Genomic DNA, 19,757 nt, shown 5'->3' with positions numbered 1-19,757 from the left:
CTCCGTCGGGTTTCATGGCGTCGGGGGCCTGGATTGAAACAGCGACTTGCGACATTCTATATCTTGAACGCCATCCGTTATCGGAATCTCTTATGTTCGCGCCTCTATCATGATCGCTTTATTTTGATATATACGCCGACTTCATTATTGGTATAGCATTTGCGACCCTTCCCTGCGGAGCGATGGCGTCAGGGAGCCGATCTATTTGCTAACTTCTGCGATAAGTTAACTCCATGGGCTATGGGTTGCTTCTTGGGATATAGTTTGCTTTCCAGACACACCTGGAGATGATCCCTATTATTCTTTTAAAGGCTTTTTTTGGCTATCTATGAGTATTGCCAGGATCTGCCTCGGAGCAATCTTTAAACCATGGACTTTCCCGGAGGGTCCGTTACAAATATACGCGTCCTTGTAGGTTAATTTGTACTCGGGTTTGAAGTAAGCTACTAATCTGAGAATCTAGGATGGATTCTCCAATGTCTACTGGAGAATATATACGGAAGATCCCAACATTACAAATCTTCCAGGCGAGGCTCCAGCCAACGGTTTCACCATTCTTAAGCATTTAAGTCGCCTCAAGGACTTAGAGCTTCGATTGAGGAGCTCGGGCTGCTTAGTCTCGAGCTACCCTAGGCGTCTTGGCTTATGGGTATTTTCTGCGACTCCGGAATTTGAGTCTGTGAGCTCCTTGCGGTCAGATGAAAGTAAAGGCGAGCAAAGCAGACTGGTTGTTGGCTCATCGACGTTAAAAGGTTTGCGCCCAAACATCCGTTGAATTTCTTCGATACATTGTACATTGACCGTGTAACAATAGTCTCTGCGTCTGGAAGTGTTACGCCTCGCGAACTAGTTAAGAATCTCTCGACAGATCCTCAGACCGCAGGTGGTTCAACCGGGTCGCAACGACCACAGGTTACTCCCACACCCACGAGACGTGTTGATAGCTATAGTAGCTCTGTTGCAATCTACGCAGCTTTTATTTCAGCTATAACCGGCTCACTAAACCTCCAACTAATCCGTCGCAGTAGTGCGACCCCTCTAGGGTCACGGACGCTCTTCACTGTCATCGAGAGGGATTATTACGAGGCGTCCAGAATAGTCAACGATGACCCTTCTTCAATCTCTGCTCTGACTACACTTCAAGTTCAATTGACCTCGGCTGGGAAACTAACAGTGTCTTTACAGACAACGTCACAGCCAGGCATTGCCCCACTATGCAGACTTGGGGAAAGTCCATCTGACATATATGATGTAGCTCCCGGAGCTGACATCTGGTTATCACCCAGCGGCTCTGTTGCGAGGCTAGTATCAACCAACCCAGGTCTACCAAACGCCTCATCCCCGTTGCCAACTATGGGAAGCATTGGAATTGAGAGCTTGGGGGCAGCAGGACGCAAGCAATGGAAAGTCAATGTGCTAGAGTGGCTAAGAAACTTTGGGCTACCGATTGATTCTGTTGATGAAACAGCCTGGGTAGAAGTTGAAGTTTGGGAGCCGTTTTACTCTAGGTTAGCTGGGGAGACTTTACGGCTTAATGAGGATAACTCATCTACGCTTCCCCTGAAGCGTGTCCTCTGGCCTGCTGTGTATTGCTTTCGGAGAACAAAGTCAGCATCTCCTGGATCCTCACGATGGATGGAAAATGCTTGCCCGGTGGTCGGCGATCCTTTGGATTTTGCAGAGAATTGGCGTGTAGTGGAAAAGCCAAAGCAGGATGAGACAAGTCCTAAACCACCGTCTAGTCATCCAGAACAACAATCAAGGATCCCAGAGCCATCCGCTGCTACGACAGACATTCTCGAGGGAATAGAAAGCTTATCTCGAGCTTCTGAGTATCCTGATCTCCAGACTGTCAGTCTCGTATATCCGACACCGCCAGATGGAGCTGCTGCAATGGGATTGAATCTCGCAGGCCCATCAGACACATTTGCTGAAGAACCAGAACTTGTGCCATCCCTCTTACAAAACCAAATCAAGCCAAAGTACTACGAGCAACTAACTACTAAAGATCGCTCAGAGGCTGACCCATCGGCGGGATTTGGCCCGTTAGGAGGGCTTGCGGTAGGATCTGGATTATACGACACCAATGAGGACGATGATCTCTTTGGGGACATGGATGAAAGAGACTTTGGCACTAAAGGGATCACCGATGCAGATTTCAATTTCTTCGATGACCCTAGCTTCGCTGCCATGGATACAGATGCTCCCGCTGATGACGCTCAAGAGGTTCCTGACATGGTCAACTTAGGGGTTACCGCGGCACATCCTACTATCTCTGAAGATGCTCTGTTAGAAGACTTCCCAGCTCAGAAAACACCAACAGAAAATCTTGAAGTAACCCAAGCAAGTCCAGAAGAGGTAACGCCAATGGTTCAGCCCGAACATATGGATGCAGAGGGAACCCCAGTGGCGGCCTCGCCTCATACTGAACAAAACCAAACAATAAGTCCCCCTCTAAGCCCGGTGGAAATCAAGAGAATACTGTTACCAGAACCAAACGGGGACAATCATGTCCCAACCAAGGGCAGTCGCAAGCAAAGCTATTACAACCCAGTTGCGTTCAAACCGGATGTGTCTGCCTGGAATCAGAAGTATGGCGCTGACGGCAAGTTCCGGTTTACAACTGCGGGCCCATCTGCTTCCAAAGCGTATACAAATTCCGACATTCCAACTGTCGGTATGCCTCGCCGCATTAAGAACCCCACCGCTGGCGCCGGTTTGATGGGCCTGGATGGTCACTCCAGTCCATCAAGCGAAGGTCAACATCTACAAACGCTATCGGATACCAGCAGCTATACAAGCGAGGAAAGTGATGGTAGTGTTTCGGAAAGTGATGCACCACCGTTGCTAAGTCGCAAGCGAAAACGTGCCCGTTCTAACTCCGTCAGCTCGCCGGCCTTATCTCAGGTGAAATCTCTTGGGGAGGCAGACCACGAAATCCCTGTCCATAGACCCGAGCATTCAATATTTCTGGGAAATTTGTTATCCACATTCTCTGACTGGTCAATGACCGGTTATTTTTCATTAACAGAAAATCAGTTGTTTCCTGTTCTCACCCGCAAAGACATGCAGATTCAAATCGCCCAGTTATTTGTTGACCAAATTACGCAGTCCTCTTTGGATCATAAGCTGGATGGTGGCTTCTGTCTCTCTGAACTTGATACCAAGTCATATTCAGTTCAAAGTTTCCTTGAGGAGGAAGGTATACTGGGCAGCATTGAAAGGCTTGATTTGAATAGTTGGATATCCCTCCAGGACAATGAGCAAGCGTCTCCTGCACCCAACGGCGCCGTAGCCCGGCAACCTTCTCAACGTAAAGAGGTGGGGAAAGGCTCTATAACAAAACTCTCTCCGCCACATTTACGCGTGCGTCGCGGCAAGGAATACTTGGAAGCTCTGCCTCCTGCGATCTCATTTTGGGAAACATTCGGCTTGGAACCAGCCGACGGCCCAAAGGACATCTCAGCTTATTGTATTCATCCTCAAATTGCTGGTGATGCTGCTGATGTCTTCCTGGAACGCCTAAGCTTACTGTACGCGAGTTGCAACCTTGGAAAACATGTTCGGGGATGTAGGTCTAGTGCCTTTGAACGGGGGCTTTGCTCATGGGATGTTGGTTCTATGGAGACCGCGCTCTTCCTTCCTGCAATGCAGTCCTTAAAAGTAATCTGCGAAGAGCTTGGTATGTTGGTGATCCGGTGAGCAGTATATTAATCATGTACTAACATTCACAGGGACGGCACTTCTGAAAAGCTCTCCAAGCAATGACAGTCTAGTAATCTACATAGTCAATCCGTTTGCACATGCATCGGCTCTCGTCGATATTTGTTCCGCCTTCTGGTGTCTGTTTCAAAAGTATATTGCCGACACCGGCAAACAACAGGCCCGACAGTTGAATGAAGTGGTGCTACAGATCATTCCAATTAGCTTTATAATGTCAACAGGCTCTGTGGTCGTCCCTCCACAAACCCAGTACCTGAACTTGGCACTGGAAATCTACAGTCGATGTCCTCCCAAAGCACTACAGTCGAGTCTCGTGAACTGCGCACCTCCAGTCCTTCTTGCCGAGCCTCTCCCGAGGACGATCAGCTTTAGACTCGCTTCCGAGAAAACCTCACCCTTGCAAGAAGGCAAATGTCTTCATATTGCGTACTCAAAAAGTCAAGATCAGCGCTGGATATGCGTTGCCTGGTCTGACAACTCTGGGGCACTCCAACGTACAATCTCTTATAATCTACGCTACCGAAATGTCAGTGCGGTTAGGACCATTTCGGACGTGCGAAGCGAGATTTGGGTGGCTACGAAGGACATCCTAGACAGAATCCAAGCGCGATGGAAGGTTTTTGTCGTGAGCACTGAGCCTGTCGATCAGGACGAGGTTAACGGTAAGGGTGTCCCCAAAATGTCTCTCACGCACTTTGCTAACTTACACTCGCAGCATGGACGGGTTTTGTCGAACAGTATAACAAGACAAATTCCATACCTTTAGAGCTGACGGTATTGAGCGTAAATACTGCGCCCGATCTGCACCTTGAATCTCCCTTCTTACCCATGTCCATGAATATCTTTAATTCACAGACCTCCTCGACACCTGTTGCTACTCCGAATGCTAGCGGCAACGTCTTTTCGCCGGATCAATCGGGCACAGCGCCTACGCCTCCCAGTGGCGGAAATGGGCCTGCAAATGCCCCAACACCCACAGAACCTACTCTAGAAGCCGAATCCGAATCCGTGCTTACAGATATTTGCGATGAGTCCTGGAGCGTCATACTCTCCCATCGCCTCAACAATTCTCCTCACCTAACCGAGTACCGACCAGCGTTGGCTAGCGGTTACCTACTTCGCCGCAAGGGAGACACCGACGGGGATGGTGTATATGCTATGACCCTCAACCTTATATATACGCAACGACCTTCTTCCTGCGAAACAATTCTTCGAGAAACCCTAGGAATGTACCGTGATCTAGGCACCCTTGCTCGAGCCAGAGGCACCCGCACTGTACAACGAAACACATTACCTTGGCATATTGCCACGGCAGTAAGAGCACAGGAAATGCTAAGTCATGTTTTGTGATTTGTAACTGAATTGATACCATGTTCAACGGCAATGGGTGGCGTTGGAGGTTGACTGGGTTCCTTTTTCCTTCTGTACATAAGCAGCTCTTGTTTGGCGCTCGCAAAATTGGATATACCAGGCGTACTTTGTTTTTGTTTTTTCTTTTTTTCCCCTCTCTATGTATTATCAATCATTTCTGTATCAAAGCGCCTCATTTCATGTTATTGTTCATTGCATATGGAGCGGGAAAGCATAACTGGTTTATGAACTAGAGCTTTGTGGCATATCTACTTGGATATATTTTTATATACAGCGCTCCATAAAGTAGAATGAGCTACTCGCTGATCACAATTAACAACAACCGTCTGACAACCTCAACATTACATGCTTGTCTTTCCAGTAGATCACAACACCTCTATTTTCCTTATCTATTCATAGTCCCTTAATTCCATCCCAAACGCCTCTGAACATTCACCATTAACTCACGGCACTATATACACAATCACATGACCATACTCCGCTTATCGTATCTAATCTCCCAGTGATATCGAAAAAATCAAAAATTTATATCAACACCTCAGACCTCCATTGCTCATCTCACAGAGCCATACACAATTCCACAAGCTCTCATTCCACCGACACCACCGCGGCGAACATACTTAAGCAATTAAATAACGAAAACCGTCACCCCGCGCACCAACAAACACCAAGAAGCATACCAAACCCCACCATACAAAACCGCAACCAAAAAACACCCCCACCAAGAAACCAAATTCTTTCCAACACACCTACAAAGAAGAACCTAAAATCAAGAAATCCTCACAAAGCGCCAAAATGTCCCAACAACTGCCCCAAGAAAACCAGTCGAACTCCCCCTCCGCCTACCTCGACCTCGGTATTACGCTCGCAATCCACAACTGGCCCGCCCTCACGCTAGCCGTGCAATCCAACTGGGGCGGCCCAACATCATCCGACAAGCGCGATTGGCTTTGCGGTGCGATCTCCGATATGCTGAATGATCGGCCGGAGACGGATGCAGAGGATCTCGAGGACGTGTTGATCCAGGTTATGAATGATGAGTTTGATGTGGTGATTGACGATGAGAGTGCGGTGCCTGTTGCGGAGGAGATTATGGAGGCGAGAGGGTTGGTGGCGAAGGGCGATTTCGGTCCTATTAAGCAGGCGTGGGAGGCCTACCAGACGAAGAGTCAGCAGAAGGCTAGTAATATTGCGGCGGCTTTCAAGAGGGGTGAGGATGAGGACCAGGATTCTGAGGAGGATGATGAGGAGGATGAGGAGGATGTTGATATGGGGGAGGCTCCTGCTTTGGTTAGGGCTCCAAAGGAGAAAGTTGAACCTGAGGTGGATGAGGATGGGTTTACTAAGGTTGTTGGAAAGAAGAAGCGGTGAATTTTCCTTTGATTCTCATTTCTTCATTATGTGTTTTGGTTGCTATGAGCTGTTTAGATATAGATACTCTCTGCATGTATGGGTATTGCTTCATGATTTGATGCGTTGATGGATATACGTGGATATCTACATATAATGTAAACCGGCGTGAAACGTCCAAGCAGATTTTTTTACCATTCCAGAGAAGAAACAGCAAGAGAAACAATCTATAAGAAAAGAAAAGGTTCATCATCATCAACCGAGGGAGAAGTTTATGGATCTACTCATCCACCTTCTGCCCACCCATACCTCCCTGACCGTAGTCGGTTCGATCGCAGCCGTAACCCACCAAAGGTCAAGAAAGACCAAGATAGAAGCCGCCGGGATTTGTTCGTGATTATGCGTGCTTAGTTGTCTTCGTCACCCTTGATGAGCTTGGTGATCATACCAATGGCAATGGTTTGTCCCTGTTAAAGTTTCGTCCAGTTAGCCTTTTATTCAACAAGTATACAACATAGCTGCTTACCTGATCACGCAGAGTAAACCGTCCCATTTGGTTGTAGTCCTCGAAACGCTCGACACAGACGGCACCAGCAGTGCTGGTGACATCGAGACGGGCGATGATCGTCTGGCCCTTGCTGGCGAAGGGAGGCGGGCGCTTGCTCCTACGGCCTGTACCAGGCTCGCACTTGTGCAGCAGGGAGGTAAATGTAACCTCTTCGACAGCCGAGTGAACGTGCATAACACAGTTGTAACCGGCAGTGAGAATGCTCTTCAGATCGAGAATCCTAATCTTGGCCTCAAAGCTTGACACACAGTTCACCAAACGCTTCGGAGAGCAAAGCACAAATCCGGGAAGGAGATCTTCTTCTTCCACACCACGGAGACGCATGCGGACTTGGTCACCGCAAGTGCCTGTCGGGATCTCATCCTCAGTCTCTCCATAGAGAGCTGTGATTTCAACCTTAGTGCGGTTGGGCATAATGATGCAATTTCCGTTCTTCTTGATCACACCAGACTCAATGCGGCCTTCCACCATGGTACCCATGTCTCGATACTTCGCGGTAATGGGCATCATGAATGGCGCATTAATCTTACGCTCAGGTAGCTTCATGTTGGACAGGTACTCCAAAAGAGAGGGACCATCGTACCAAGGCACAAGGTCCTTAGGAACACGGTCCTTGATACCGTATGTCTTTTGAGCGGAGATAGGCATGAAGGTAAGATCATCCTTCTTGTAGCCGAGGTTCTCCAGGAACTTCGAGACCTTGACCGTGCACTCCTTGAAACGGGCATGGCTCCATTCCACAGTAGGGTCATCCATCTTGTTGACAGCAACGACCAGCTTCTGGACACCTGTGTTTCTCGCCAGCAAAGCGTGTTCACGAGTCTGGCCACCCTTTTCGAATCCAGTTTCGTATTCACCCTTTCGTGCGGAGATAACCAGAACACCAACATCAGCTTGTGAAGCACCACCAATCATGTGATGAACATATGCTTTGTGACCAGGGGCATCCAAAATGGAGAAGTGCCTCTCGACAGGACCGTCGGGCGACTCCACATCAAGCTTAAAGTGAGCACGGCCAACCTCGACCGTCTTTCCCTTAGCTCGCTCTTCGTTCGTCAAATCCAAAGCCCAAGAAAGGTACCAAGTCTCACGACCGGCTTCCTTGGCATCTCTCTTATACTTATCCAGAGTTCGCTCGTCCACCATGCCAGTGACGTACAGGATGGATCCACCCAGGGTAGACTTTCCGGCATCAACGTGTCCGATGAACACGATGTTCACGTGTTCCTTCTTTTCACCGTAAATTTCCTTCAGTGTAGCTTCGTCAACGTCGGCTTGTTGCTCCTTGGCGACGGCATCTGCGGCACGGGCAGCCTTAGCAACTTCGGCTCGGGAAGGGCTGGATCTTCCGGGGCTAGAGCGACCGGACGCAGGAGCAGGAGATGATTTGCCGCTGGCGGCAGCCTTCTGTTCTGCCTTCTTCTCCGTCTTCTCAATAGCCTTAGTAGCTGTCACCTTGGCGGCAGCCTGAGCAGCATCGGCTCCCTTAGAGTCTCCGGGAGTCGCAGATCCTGAAGATGATGTTTTCGATGCAGGAGCAGGGGAGGGGGTACCAATCGAAAGGACCTTGGTCTTAGGGGCTGCAGGAGAGTCACTAGCGCCACCGATAGACAGAACCTTGGCCTTGGGAGCGGCGGCGGCGGCGGCAGGTTTGGGCGCCGATTGGGCAGGTTGGGATTCAGCAGCCTTGGGCTGCTGCGTAGCTTGGGGTGGCTGCTGAGAAAGTTGTTGCTGTTGCTGTGGTTGCTGGTAACCGCCGTATTGCTGGTTGTATGTTTGGTTGTAGCCACCAGGCTGCTGAGCATACGCCCCATACTGACCATAGGCCTGCTGCTGCTGACCATATGGGTAACCGCCATAGGCTTGCTGGCCATACTGGCCATATTGCGGGTAGCCACCATACCCTTGGAAAGACTGACCAGGTACGAAAGAAGCGGCTCCGGGCTGGAAAGAGGCAATTCCTGGACGGAAAGAGGGAGCTTGGGCTTGTGGCCGGGACTGTGCGTTCAGGTTGACGCCCTCAGTCTGCTGGGAGAGTTCATCCTCCCAGGACTCCGGAGTTTGGCCGGCCATGTTTGAAATTGAAGAATAAAAAACAAGGCGAACAAACCAAACACGTCTCTATTAAAGAGAAAAAAAAAGGTAGTCTGGGGGTGGATCTAAAAGTTGACGAGTGAAGAGTAGTTTAGATAGTGAGGGGCCTTTTGGAAAGCGTCAATTTTGCAGCCGCTGACTCAGCCATAAAACGGGTTCTTTCCCCGCCTTCGCCCAATCAGGGGACTTTTGCATTGTTTGTTTGGAGGGATTGTAGACACTGGGCAACGATGTATATTGGCCATACACTGGCCATTTTGCTATGATATCGTGTACTACTCAGTGGCTTCCTATTCTGAAGGAACTGTCAAGAGTGTAAATTTTGATGGCCTACAGCCCGCGCACGGTCTTCTCTTACGAGCATCAGCCACAGACGGTCTTTGTTATCGATAAGCAACGCAAACCCCTCGGACGTTGCCCGCCCGCCACATACAATACATTTTGATATTGGCAATCAATCTGAGATTGGACTGCCCAACGGATTCAGAAAGACATAAAGGAAACACTGACTGAAGCGACGACGCCATATGGCATTGCGGCTGCAATATGGATGCGTTCTTGACTAGAGTATGCTCTTATGGCTTTAGACATCTGACTTGGTGTGCGATGCCCGAAACTGATCCATCTTTGGTAGCTCACTCACCAGGCTATGAACTATGCCATTCGGTAAGTGTACTGCCCTGAGACGACATCATATGTCTTATAGACTAATTCATTAAAAATCTTAGCTCCGGAATCGCTATAACGGCTAAATATGCCATTCGCCAGTCGTCGCGACTGCTTAAAGTAAGTGATCATCGATCATATTGGTCGCTAGCTAGGTGTTGAAGTATTTGGACTAACGGACTTTCGATGGTAGAATGTTGAGAATGCCGAAGAACGCGAAGAGCTTCTTGTACTACAACAGCGGCTAGAAAGCAAAATTCAGGTAAATTACTCTGGGTGTATGAACTCAGCTAGTCTAAATACATTTGCTGATATGAAGGACAGGTCATTTCACCTGCCATTGACATGATCGAGCTAATGTAGGTAACCCGGAATTCTCTGAATTGGGATGAAGTTCTGACTCTGTCTAGTGCTGCGCGAGGAAACACGTCTCTTGAGTCCGCAGTTTCTCTCACAAAATCTTTACGGTGGGATATTCAGGCCTTAGGCCAGCGATTGGCAAATGCTGCTGCGTCCGAAGAAATAATTCGAAAGGGGGGACGGTCCTCAAGAAGTCGCTCTCAAAATGATGAAGAGATCAAGTCCATAATAAAGGACATTAGGAGACTTTTAGTTCGAATCGAGGATGCTGTGCCGCTTATGAATCTTGCCATCACTACCTCCGGCGCCAAATTATCAACTAACCTCCCAGCAACAATATCACCATCCCGGCTGCTGCAGGCTAGTACATTTCTTACCGCTGGCGACACCCAGTACTCAATGTCCCCGTCACAAGCGGTCCAGATAGGCCCTACTTTTACTCTATCAATGTACATGCTTTTCGCAAGTCATCTTCGGCCCCATGACGAAGAAGGCATTCGTGAAACAACGTGGAAGGAGGTCATGCATAAAGCACGCGTGAAGCTTCGACGTGTGCCAATGGACCTCGCTGTCAATTCCCAAACACAGCTACCGCGCACCCAAATCGCTGCCGAAGCAAGGGTAGATGAGTATGCTTATCAGCTTCTAATTATAGAGGATTTAGATGATGGAAGAGTCCATACTTTCGAAGAAGATGAGCTTCAACCTCAGGCTTTTGAAGGTGTCATTTCCGCTGGCGTGCGCGAGATTCTTCCAATACACCAGATCTCAAAGATCTTCTATGCCGACACTGGTAAAATTCTGAATATCAGCCCCGATGGCGAGGTTAACAACCCGGTAATACTCCTGAAGAGAGATATCAATGCTATACCTCCACGGCGCATGGTCGAAAGAGAGGAAGCATTAGGTTATTCAAACGAGGACTCGGATCAAGACGAGGAGGAAGTAGATGAGGTTCAGGCACAGCTGGACGCCCAATTAAATGGGGCAGGCGCGCCATCCACTTATCCCAACTTTCACGAGAGCTCAATACCAGAAGAATGGCGCCTCCCCAAGAACCTTGACCCCGAGTGGATCGCGTTCGAGGTTTACAATGAAGATGACGAATTAGACTCAGAATCCGATGACGAGAAACCCAGATCCTCAGCTAAGGGTGATTCTATAGATCCAGAGCTGATGGCGAAACTCTCCCTTGATTCAGATGCAACACCATTACGACAAGGAGCCTTAGGACAGTCGCCCTCCTCTCAACATATGGCTACAACTACAGTCTCAAACCCTCATTTCAATAACATCCGTACTTCTCTGTCCCTCTTAGAGACACTCCTCCGTCTGACGTCCCTGCAACAATTTCAGCAGCAGTCGCATCTATCCATTAGCGATGAACTCCTGAACTTCTTCTTGGAGGAGTCTTCAACCACTGGAGCCGGTGGAGACGAACAGCATCGCCAGCGTCTTCGCGCTGATGCACGCCGCAGAGTCGGATGGGATCCCTACGATGAGAGTCCTATGAAGCGACGAGGTGAAGATTACCAGTATGGCTGGGTCCCTGAAGGCACACCATCATCATACCCGCGTGAAAGCACCGAATTTCCCTATTCTCCTAGCGACAGGCTCCGAAGCTTCCAGCTTCGCTCACGGGAGAATACACCTGAAACCTCTCCGCGATCTCGCCGTAATACTCCCAGACAATCCGACATGAGACAGCACAGTACACTACGCAGCACGCCTGCTTATATGGACAGAGGCTCCCGGAGAAACTCTCCTCTTCCTAATCGGTCTACACCTGCATCTGGTGATGATTCGGAGCGTGCTGGACGTGAATCAAGTGAGGAAAAACCATAGATTTTACTATGGCAGGCGGGGTTGCAGGCTAAATATTACTGTAAATATACTGACCACCACATAGCGACGGACTAGTAATATCATCTGGCCATTTGAAAGAGCTACTAGCGTCCGACATGCAGAATCTTAAAGCAACGTGTATTGCGCATATATCCAGAATAATCAGCATACACAATACAGAACACTTTATATTGATATCACGTAAATCGCTGAAGAACGCAACAAAATAAGGAGGATCCTGCAACGCCAACTAAGTAGACAGAAAGAAGCAACAACCCTAACTCCTCGCACCCTCGTTACCAAGTGTTATTTGGACCAGCCAGTGGTCAAGTAATTGGTCAAGTTGTGACTATTAAAGGTGCCCTCTTCTATTGACCAGCTCATATTTCATTTTGTTTCTTACTCCCAGTCATCATCGCTGTCGTCGTCCTTTGCTTTCTCCTTAGGGCTTGCAGGAGTCCGGCTGGTGGCACCACTGACCAAATCATAGCTGGATTCACTGTCAGGCTGGGATTGTTGGTCGTTAGACTTGCGGGGCTCATTGGGTTTCAATTCTTTGTTGTCGGGAGCAGCGGTGGCAGAGCCCTGGGCGACTTTGGCCTTGTTGCTGTCAACTTTAGCTTGAGGGGTAGCGGGTGAATCAGTATCATCATCCGAATCATCATCCCAGCCAACCTCTTCCTCGTCATCAACATTGGCACCTGTATGCTACAGTCAGATATCTCCTTCATGGGGCGGGTAGCGCAGCACAATCTAATAAGCAGCAGGAAGACATACCTTTAAGAAGCTCCTTGCGCTTCTGCTCTTCAGTCTCAATGACAAGACGAAGGAAATAGTATCGACACCAGAAGGTTGCATAATCAACCTGCTCAGGCACCAGCTTCTCCATAGCAGACCGCAACTCAGGGTACTTCTCAAGATCGGCAGCGATTTCAGTGGTCTTATTGTCCACATTGAACTTCTCCTTGAACGCAGGCCACTCACCGCTCACCGGGTCCTTCGTGAAGCTCTCCATATTGGAATGAATAACATGCAACTGAGCCTCAAACCGAGTGGCATGAATAACCCTCTTGCCCTCCGCATCCTTACTCTCAAAGAGGAGCTTGCTGGTATCCGACTCCGGAGGAACAATGCTAACCGCATCGCGCAACTTCTGTCCAATATTCATCCCGAACCGCATAATAGCTTCATCGGCAGCTTCCTCTGCCTTCTCAATCTCCTTCAGCCGTCTAGCAGCTTCCGCCTTAAACCTTGAGAGGAAGCCCTCTCCGGCGCTAGACTCCCCCTGAGCATCCACCGACCGAGACGCCTCCGGCGTAGCAGCCGTCTCCCCCTCGCCCGCCTTATCCGTGGCACCGGCATTAAACGCTGTGCTCAGAGATAGACCCCGCGTGCGCCCCACGATACTCTGCTTCAAGTCCGAGAAGCCCTTGGCGGCTTCCTCGCTGGCCGCGGCGTACTCCTGCTTCGCACCTTCGTAGTAAGTCTCTCCCTGCTTGCGAACGTTGTCCCACAGGCCGCCAATGCGCATGCCCCATGGGCTCGCGGAGAAGGCGCGGAAGGTTTCCTGCAGCTCGGCGTTCAGGTCGACGTTTGACTGCTGCTGTGTTTTGTTCTCGTCTTGGGAGGTGCCTTCCTTCTTGGAGGTGTCGTTGGAGGAGAGGATCTCCCCTTGGATGTGATCGTATGCTATATCCATGGTTTTTGTTTGTTTTATATATGTGCGCGGCGGAAGTTGAAAGCCTCGAGTCCGGCTGAGTGCTTGATTGCGGAGCTGCGGAGGGGAGAGCCACCAACTTTTGGGTCAGTGTGATTGATCCGTTCCCGGGGTGATAGACGGGCCGACGCCCCGCTATCCGTTAGTTTAACTGATCTACGTGTTAATGCATGCAGATACGTATACGTGTGGAAGAGCAGATAACGTATTTATAGTTATATTTATTTTTTCATCCATTAGGGCTCATTACTCATTTATTGTGTATTGATCATAGTCTGTGTTCAATCCCGTCTTGTTGCATTACTATTGGATATCTGAGTAAGGCTCTCCGATACTATCCTGACTGCCCAATATAAATGCCGGCAATGGTATACTTTCCATTACACTCGATGTCAGAAGATCACTCCTTGATAGAATACCTCGTGGCTGAGAGCTTCTATCAGTATCGGCTTTCCTTTGAAATCTATCTGCAGGTTGTGATGACTCCACTTGCACGACAGATTCTCGAGTAACAAGACCTCGTTCAATAGCGTCTTTTGGATTCACTCCACTTTCACAACGTACAATAGGTGATGATTCGGGAACAATGTCTGTCGAAGGTTTGTCTTGGTATTGGCCTTGAGATTGGGTCTGCGTTTGGGTATAAAGGGGACGGTGTGGTGTTGACTGCGGCTCGGAGACAGTAGCCGACTCTTGGTGATAGTCCGGAAAGAGCTCCGCCATTTTTTGAGTATTAAGCGCGGGTATTGGCTCGAGTGGGAACTGTGTAGCTTGCTGCGGCCTGCGGTAGTATATTGATGCGTCAGATGGCAGATTGGTTTCTGATTGCAGAGGACCGGATTCAACATCCAGCCCGGATGGAGGAATTGGTGGAAGATCTTGAGAATCTTCGGTTGGCAGCTCATTATCATCTTCGTAAGTATGGAATTGGTTGTCGGTCACTCTCTCGGAAGGTGAGTCAGGTATATTGAATTCGTTGTCTTGAAAGTCGCCACTGTCGGTCTCAGCGTCTGTTTCATAAACGACAGTCCTCTGCGTAGTCATGTGGCGCTCATCAAGGCCATGATGTATATGATCTCCCTCTTTTAAAACTGTTGTCCCTAACGTAGAGTAGGACTGGGTGGAGCTCGCATTGGTCTCTAAGCTTTCTTTTGAGTTAAGCTTGTTTGTCGGCGGAGGATAGGTTTTCATAGATGGTGGAGTTGAATCATGGGACAATGTTCGTTCCGGATTTTGCGGGGCATCCTCTACTTGACCGTGGCCAGGAGATTCTTCTTTGATGCGTTTAATGGTTGGGGTCGGGGACTCTCGTTTAAAGGGAGAGCGAGTTGCACTACGGAACTGCGATGATGTGATGATTGCGAGTCCGGGACTCTCTGGCGACTGAGAGGAGGGTATCTCCGATCGCCTAGGCTTCCGCGGCGTGACTGGGCCTCCAAATGATTGAGCCATTTTGGAGTCTTCGGTTGATTCCGCCTCCCCATTTGATCGGACCTCATCATTCAGCTTCCGTCTCTTTGTCTCACTTGAGGTGGCATAGGTATCTTTCGGACTGCGGGGCGTATCTTCAGCATTCGGCGGATGCACATTATGGGATTTTCGCTCATGCTTTTGCGGAGTGGTATATGTGTACTCCAATTTAACATCCTCATCGGGCTCGATCTTCAAGTACCGCCTTACATAGTCCATCTGGGTCAATGTCTTATCTTTCTGCTGCTTGTCCTTGCCCTTCTTGTTGCCCTTGACACCGTCACCACTTTTCCTCCGGCCCCGTTTCGACGGGCCGTCACCTTGACTAACCACCTTAGACTGTTTAGACCCGACACTATTCGTATCCTGGTCGAATCTGACGCCGCGGGTTCGCGGGGCCCGCGAATTTGAAGATGGTCGATAATCAGCATCATTCCCAGAGTCATCAGCTATCTCCACGACTTCCTTATGCTCCCTGTTACCATTTTTAGGTGCCTCAGCGATGTAATCGAGATCATCGTCATCATCTGACTGAGGCTGCGATATCTGCGTCACGAAGTCGATCTGCGTGAGTGTCGGCTGATCTCGGGCACCGGCAAATGAAGTCCTCTTCCATGACCTAAATGTAGAAGCTGAAGATGCGGGTGTTCCGGTCCTCTTCTTTGAAGTCAATGATCCTCTCAGGCTGTCAGATGTCGTTGAAGGACCTGGAAGAGGTTTATCCGGGGTTTGAAACTGTTCCTGGCTGGTCTGCGCGTTCGTCCCACTTGTATCACCTCGTCTCATCGCAAAACAAATAGTGAGGATAATGTAGTAAATTGTAATAAGCCATAAGGTTTATTGCTGGTTACACAATGAAGAAGGTCTGGTGGCGTTGTCTTAGCTTTGCTTATTGATTATGTCGACTGGCGAAACGCGACTGACGCGTCGCTAAGCCCATAACAAATGGTCTGTGCACGAAAAACAATTTAACTCGGATGGGGGTGTTGGTGGCCTGGATCTTAAGGCGAATTTAATTCATCTTGCATTTGTACAATGCTAACAACCACCTGCACAACGTAATGGGTATCACGTATCATCCTAGTGTGGTTGAGTTTACTTAATGTTAATCTGATCTAAAACTAGTCTGTACACATTGCGAGAAACCCGAGCTCGTTAATCAGACATGAGCCACTCTGGAATCGCATCTTCATCTTCTGGATCATGCGACAACAGGGACCCCTCATCATTACTGTTTGACCCTTTGTCTGAAGTCATGGGGGATTCAATACGTGACTGCGTTGCTGAAAAGGGTGCAGAAATGACCTCAACATTCGCAGAGGGCGTGTTCGCTGCTGTTGACGACTCAACCAAGATAGGGGTGTTTGACGAAGCCCCTTCGGAGATTTTTCGGTCTTCATCCCTAGCGCCTTCTTTGTCTGTTGAGTCGGGCACTGATGCCTCGGGCGATATTGTGGCGCCTTGGTAAGGTGTTGTACTTTTCGCAGTGTTCGTATCATCGGGCACGACAACAAGTGAGTAGTGAGACGGCTCTTCTCGACTTGTGTGTGAGGGGCCATTTGCCACTTCAAGGACTGACTCTTCAGCAATCTTCTGACGGGCCTCATCCTCTTCAGGGATGAATCCTCCACCGAGACAATCATCATCTTTGGGCGTAGTGAGGCTTTCAAAGTGGCGTTCTTGAGCGACGTTCTGTGAACCAACAGTATCATTGCTTGGTTCAGGGATAAACCCACCACCGGTCTCTTCTGTATTATTGCCATGGTCATTATTACTTGATGCAATGCTCTCCTCGTCATCAGCCTCTTCGCCCTCAACTGCGTAGCTTTGAACTCTTTCTGCGATGCGAAGCCGAAGCAAGAAGTGCTTCCAAAGCCGAAGCGCTTCGGCCGATTTTTGCTCGAGCTCAGCCTGTAACCTTTGGTCTTCAAGGCAACCTAGAACTTCTTTTAATGCCTCCCCATACTCATTAGCAATGACAACACCCTGAATCACGGCTGTCCCATGGCGCCCTTTAAAATCAAAGCCTGTTACGGCATCTGCGTAGTCAATACCCAAGAGTTTAGCGGCATGCCTAGCATCAGAATGCTTGATATGGACTCCCCCAGGGGGAACCATGCTCGGCACGTAGACATCCAGGTTTCCGAAGGCGTTTTTTGGAACCTTCCCTTGAATGACCGATGGCGGTCTATATAGTTCGGTTTGATAATAAGCGTATAAAGCTGTTTCGGTGTACTGTTCAGAGTCCCCCCCATCTTCTTCGAGAGCCATGGCTTGATTTCTATGAGATTGAACACGCTTCAACGGCTGCTCACCAATCTTTATGTCCCGTCCTAACCGAAACCACCTGTTCGCACTTCGCAAAACATGGACATCGGAGCGGCGATAAACAAGTTCCAAGACCTGGTTTTTTGACCCTGATCTGCTAACGCTAACCTGTCCAACGACACGTTTCGGAAAAATGGTTTCATGACGGCGAAGGTGTCGTTCGAGCGCATAGATCGGGTGATCCTTGAAATCTTGTATATTCCGAGGCATAGGCTCCGCAGCAATTTTGGCTGTAAGCTCGCTAATTTCCACTTCATCACGGTCCTCGAGGAAAGGTTTCTCATAAAATCGCATGACCCGGCCCCACCATCTTTCCCCATTCTTGGTAGACTCTACGCGTAGTTTGCGTGTTTTGGCATTAAATGCCTTTGAGTAGCGGCGCGTGACATCTCTCGCCGAAGCGTCTTCCTCAAACGCAATAACGTAACTCATACAGTTATACGGATCACTTGATGGCGGCTCAAACTTGAAAGATTTTGCAAGCGACTTCGTCACCAATGGGTCAACAGGAACCCACTTCTGCATCGCTTCGTTGAAAGCCTCGACCCAGAATACCGGGTACGGTGATTCTCGGACACTAGGGCGTGAGTCTTCAGGTGTCAATACGGGGATCTACATACTGGTTTGTGGTAATACATACTCGCAAAGAAGCTCTTCGGTTGAGTCGAGGATTTAAATTGTGGCCGACCAAGTCGTCTGGTCCTTGACGGTGCTGGCGATGCCACCCGTTTCGTCAAATCATCGGTAGAGGTATCATGATCATCAGACGAGATCATGATAATCTGCCGTCCCGGCTTGATAGGAATCATTTGTTTGGTTGTTCCAGTAAATGGCAATGGCTGTAATGAACAGACGAGCCTAGCTTCCACAGCTACGGAGCGCAGTAGGGCACAGAACAGCTGGGCACCAAAATCACGAGAGCCTTGAAGTGTCTTAGCCTGTTTTAGAAAATCTTCCTTCGATAAGAAAAGCTCTGCGTCTGGCATAATATCTTCCTAGGACGACATAAGCACAACCCTTATACTACAGAAATTGACTACAATACCACTCTTCGTTTCAAGGAAAGAGGATCATCTGCCCAATGAGCTCGTTTCAAACCCGGCTTCGTAACTCTGAACCTCTTTAAAAAGGCATCGCTGGCCTGATTAAGTCCGTCAATGAACGTAGTCGACCTTGTATATTGTGGCTGTTCCTGTGATGGATTCAGAAGCAAGGTCACACGTTTTGTCAACATCCGTTTAAGAAACCTCTGGATTTTACATTAGTTAAGGGTGCGAATAGGATCCTGCCGAAGCAAAGGCGCACCTGAATATCTTCATCGTTGCACCAAAGGTTTCGTAACTGGACATGAGATAAAAGACAAAGCAGATGGGATTTGTGGACATGTAATCTCATCTCCCTCTCAGCTGCTGTAATTGGATTCCGCCTTCTAATTACTTTCCGCTTCTGATCCTGATGGGGGTCAAGGGTGATCTGCATGGTCTCGTTTTCTCCAGAAGCATGGGCTGTTTGGATAGAAGCAGCAGGTGCTTGCAAAATGTCTACCTCTTCCCACTCCATCTCCGATTCATCAAAGGAAGAAGAGTCATACACCGTTTGTACTGGCGGGTTGACATTTTCTTGCTTCTTTGATGGATACTGATCTTTTTGTTTTGTAGTCTGAGAAGGAGCAGAAGACGCCAGTGACTGCCCCTGTATCTTTCGTTTTTTTATTGGCCGATCGTTCTCTAGGCTGCCGGGATCTCGAGCTTCGGCTTCTGCCAGCATCTCCCGGTATACTTCTGGGACCTCATCATCTTGCTTTCTTGACTGGCGACCGCCAGGGGCTCCGCTCTTCTTGGAACGGGCACGAGTCGTACGAGGCATACTTTCAGCAAGACCTATTCGCAACCATAGGGCCGAAGTTTTGACTGGTTAGATAAATAGTTGTACGCGTCTCAACGCGTGGATGTGGCAAATTGGGAACTGCGAAAAGCGTCTTGATGACTTCATCGCTATGCTGATTAGAGCGCAAGTAATGATATTCCTCGGCTCGGCGAATGGATAGGCATGAGATACAGTATTAGTTTATGCCTATTTATTTACAAGCATAAGATTTGATATCTTTTGGAACTTGGAACCCCAATTCCAGAATTGCTCAGCGCAACAATGCGTCATCACGGATGTACCGTTGATCCGTTCCGAAGAGGTGTCACTTCCAGATCGGGTAATATTGATTTGAGTCCATCCATCAGTCAGAAGATGTAGGCCAACTTTGCCAAGTGG

The 19,757-nt window shown here is 49.0% G+C and overlaps 7 protein-coding genes across 7 annotated transcripts; 3 read left to right on the top strand and 4 right to left on the bottom strand.

The window, feature by feature from the left end:
- Positions 1 to 48: 48 nt before the first annotated feature.
- BDV27DRAFT_62479 (uncharacterized protein) lies at positions 49 to 5,312 on the top strand. Its single transcript, XM_032077134.1, has 6 exons — positions 49 to 150; positions 226 to 411; positions 464 to 752; positions 815 to 3,682; positions 3,735 to 4,385; positions 4,439 to 5,312. Exons 2-6 carry the CDS (start codon positions 370 to 372, stop codon positions 5,071 to 5,073), a joined length of 4,485 nt encoding a protein of 1,494 aa, XP_031930917.1. The 5' UTR covers positions 49 to 150; positions 226 to 369; the 3' UTR covers positions 5,074 to 5,312.
- Positions 5,313 to 5,631: 319 nt separating this feature from the next.
- Positions 5,632 to 6,554, top strand: BDV27DRAFT_123240 (pre-rRNA-processing TSR2 family protein). Its single transcript, XM_032065827.1, has one exon. It carries the CDS (start codon positions 5,890 to 5,892, stop codon positions 6,463 to 6,465), a length of 576 nt encoding a protein of 191 aa, XP_031930916.1. The 5' UTR covers positions 5,632 to 5,889; the 3' UTR covers positions 6,466 to 6,554.
- On the bottom strand, positions 6,555 to 9,246 carry BDV27DRAFT_123239 (translation termination factor GTPase eRF3). The gene is made up of 2 exons (XM_032065826.1): positions 6,971 to 9,246; positions 6,555 to 6,911 (listed from the first exon to the last, which is right to left on the bottom strand). The coding sequence occupies exons 1-2, from the start codon at positions 9,083 to 9,085 to the stop codon at positions 6,852 to 6,854; spliced, it is 2,175 nt and encodes a 724-aa protein (XP_031930915.1). The 5' UTR covers positions 9,086 to 9,246; the 3' UTR covers positions 6,555 to 6,851.
- Positions 9,247 to 9,360: 114 nt separating this feature from the next.
- Positions 9,361 to 12,086, top strand: BDV27DRAFT_62463 (RanGTP-binding protein). Its single transcript, XM_032077133.1, has 6 exons — positions 9,361 to 9,673; positions 9,741 to 9,772; positions 9,835 to 9,892; positions 9,966 to 10,034; positions 10,097 to 10,131; positions 10,183 to 12,086. The coding sequence occupies exons 1-6, from the start codon at positions 9,653 to 9,655 to the stop codon at positions 11,975 to 11,977; spliced, it is 2,010 nt and encodes a 669-aa protein (XP_031930914.1). The 5' UTR covers positions 9,361 to 9,652; the 3' UTR covers positions 11,978 to 12,086.
- Positions 12,076 to 13,731, bottom strand: BDV27DRAFT_123237 (BSD domain-containing protein). Its single transcript, XM_032065825.1, has 2 exons — positions 12,755 to 13,731; positions 12,076 to 12,678 (listed from the first exon to the last, which is right to left on the bottom strand). Exons 1-2 carry the CDS (start codon positions 13,674 to 13,676, stop codon positions 12,377 to 12,379), a joined length of 1,224 nt encoding a protein of 407 aa, XP_031930913.1. The 5' UTR covers positions 13,677 to 13,731; the 3' UTR covers positions 12,076 to 12,376.
- A 238-nt stretch (positions 13,732 to 13,969) lies between these two features.
- Positions 13,970 to 16,005, bottom strand: BDV27DRAFT_123236 (uncharacterized protein). Its single transcript, XM_032065824.1, has one exon. The coding sequence runs from the start codon at positions 15,948 to 15,950 to the stop codon at positions 13,998 to 14,000; it is 1,953 nt and encodes a 650-aa protein (XP_031930912.1). The 5' UTR covers positions 15,951 to 16,005; the 3' UTR covers positions 13,970 to 13,997.
- A 167-nt stretch (positions 16,006 to 16,172) lies between these two features.
- On the bottom strand, positions 16,173 to 19,586 carry BDV27DRAFT_123233 (putative DNA repair protein Rad4). The gene is made up of 4 exons (XM_032065823.1): positions 18,798 to 19,586; positions 18,538 to 18,741; positions 18,133 to 18,487; positions 16,173 to 18,082 (listed from the first exon to the last, which is right to left on the bottom strand). The coding sequence occupies exons 1-4, from the start codon at positions 19,356 to 19,358 to the stop codon at positions 16,320 to 16,322; spliced, it is 2,883 nt and encodes a 960-aa protein (XP_031930911.1). The 5' UTR covers positions 19,359 to 19,586; the 3' UTR covers positions 16,173 to 16,319.
- Between the last annotated feature and the right edge of the window lie 171 nt (positions 19,587 to 19,757).

The sequence above is a fragment of the Aspergillus caelatus genome (assembly GCF_009193585.1).
Source record: "Aspergillus caelatus strain CBS 763.97 unplaced genomic scaffold BDV27scaffold_30, whole genome shotgun sequence".
NCBI lineage: Eukaryota > Fungi > Ascomycota > Eurotiomycetes > Eurotiales > Aspergillaceae > Aspergillus > Aspergillus caelatus.
Note: the sequence above shows the minus strand (reverse complement) of the source record. Positions and strands in the feature narration are given on the sequence as shown.

Bases quoted from the DNA above. Each gene is read 5' to 3' on its own strand.
- BDV27DRAFT_62479 (XM_032077134.1), top strand. From the start codon at position 370: ATGGACTTTCCCGGAGGGTCCGTTACAAATATACGCGTCCTT. The intron at 3,683-3,734 runs GTATGTTGGTGA...TAACATTCACAG, and splicing joins AGTAATCTGCGAAGAGCTTG to GGACGGCACTTCTGAAAAGC. The intron at 4,386-4,438 runs GTAAGGGTGTCC...TTACACTCGCAG, and splicing joins CGATCAGGACGAGGTTAACG to CATGGACGGGTTTTGTCGAA.
- BDV27DRAFT_123240 (XM_032065827.1), top strand. From the start codon at position 5,890: ATGTCCCAACAACTGCCCCAAGAAAACCAGTCGAACTCCCCCTCCGCC.
- BDV27DRAFT_123239 (XM_032065826.1), bottom strand. From the start codon at position 9,085: ATGGCCGGCCAAACTCCGGAGTCCTGGGAGGATGAACTCTCCCAGCAG. The intron at 6,912-6,970 runs GTAAGCAGCTAT...AAACTTTAACAG, and splicing joins GGTTTACTCTGCGTGATCAG to GGACAAACCATTGCCATTGG.
- BDV27DRAFT_62463 (XM_032077133.1), top strand. From the start codon at position 9,653: ATGGATGCGTTCTTGACTAGA. The intron at 9,773-9,834 runs GTAAGTGTACTG...TAAAAATCTTAG, and splicing joins GCTATGAACTATGCCATTCG to CTCCGGAATCGCTATAACGG. The intron at 9,893-9,965 runs GTAAGTGATCAT...TTTCGATGGTAG, and splicing joins AGTCGTCGCGACTGCTTAAA to AATGTTGAGAATGCCGAAGA.
- BDV27DRAFT_123237 (XM_032065825.1), bottom strand. From the start codon at position 13,676: ATGGATATAGCATACGATCACATCCAAGGGGAGATCCTCTCCTCCAAC. The intron at 12,679-12,754 runs GTATGTCTTCCT...TGTAGCATACAG, and splicing joins GCGCAAGGAGCTTCTTAAAG to GTGCCAATGTTGATGACGAG.
- BDV27DRAFT_123236 (XM_032065824.1), bottom strand. From the start codon at position 15,950: ATGAGACGAGGTGATACAAGTGGGACGAACGCGCAGACCAGCCAGGAA.
- BDV27DRAFT_123233 (XM_032065823.1), bottom strand. From the start codon at position 19,358: ATGCCTCGTACGACTCGTGCCCGTTCCAAGAAGAGCGGAGCCCCTGGC. The intron at 18,742-18,797 runs GTGCGCCTTTGC...TGTAAAATCCAG, and splicing joins GCAACGATGAAGATATTCAG to AGGTTTCTTAAACGGATGTT. The intron at 18,488-18,537 runs GTATTGTAGTCA...ATGTCGTCCTAG, and splicing joins TTTCCTTGAAACGAAGAGTG to GAAGATATTATGCCAGACGC.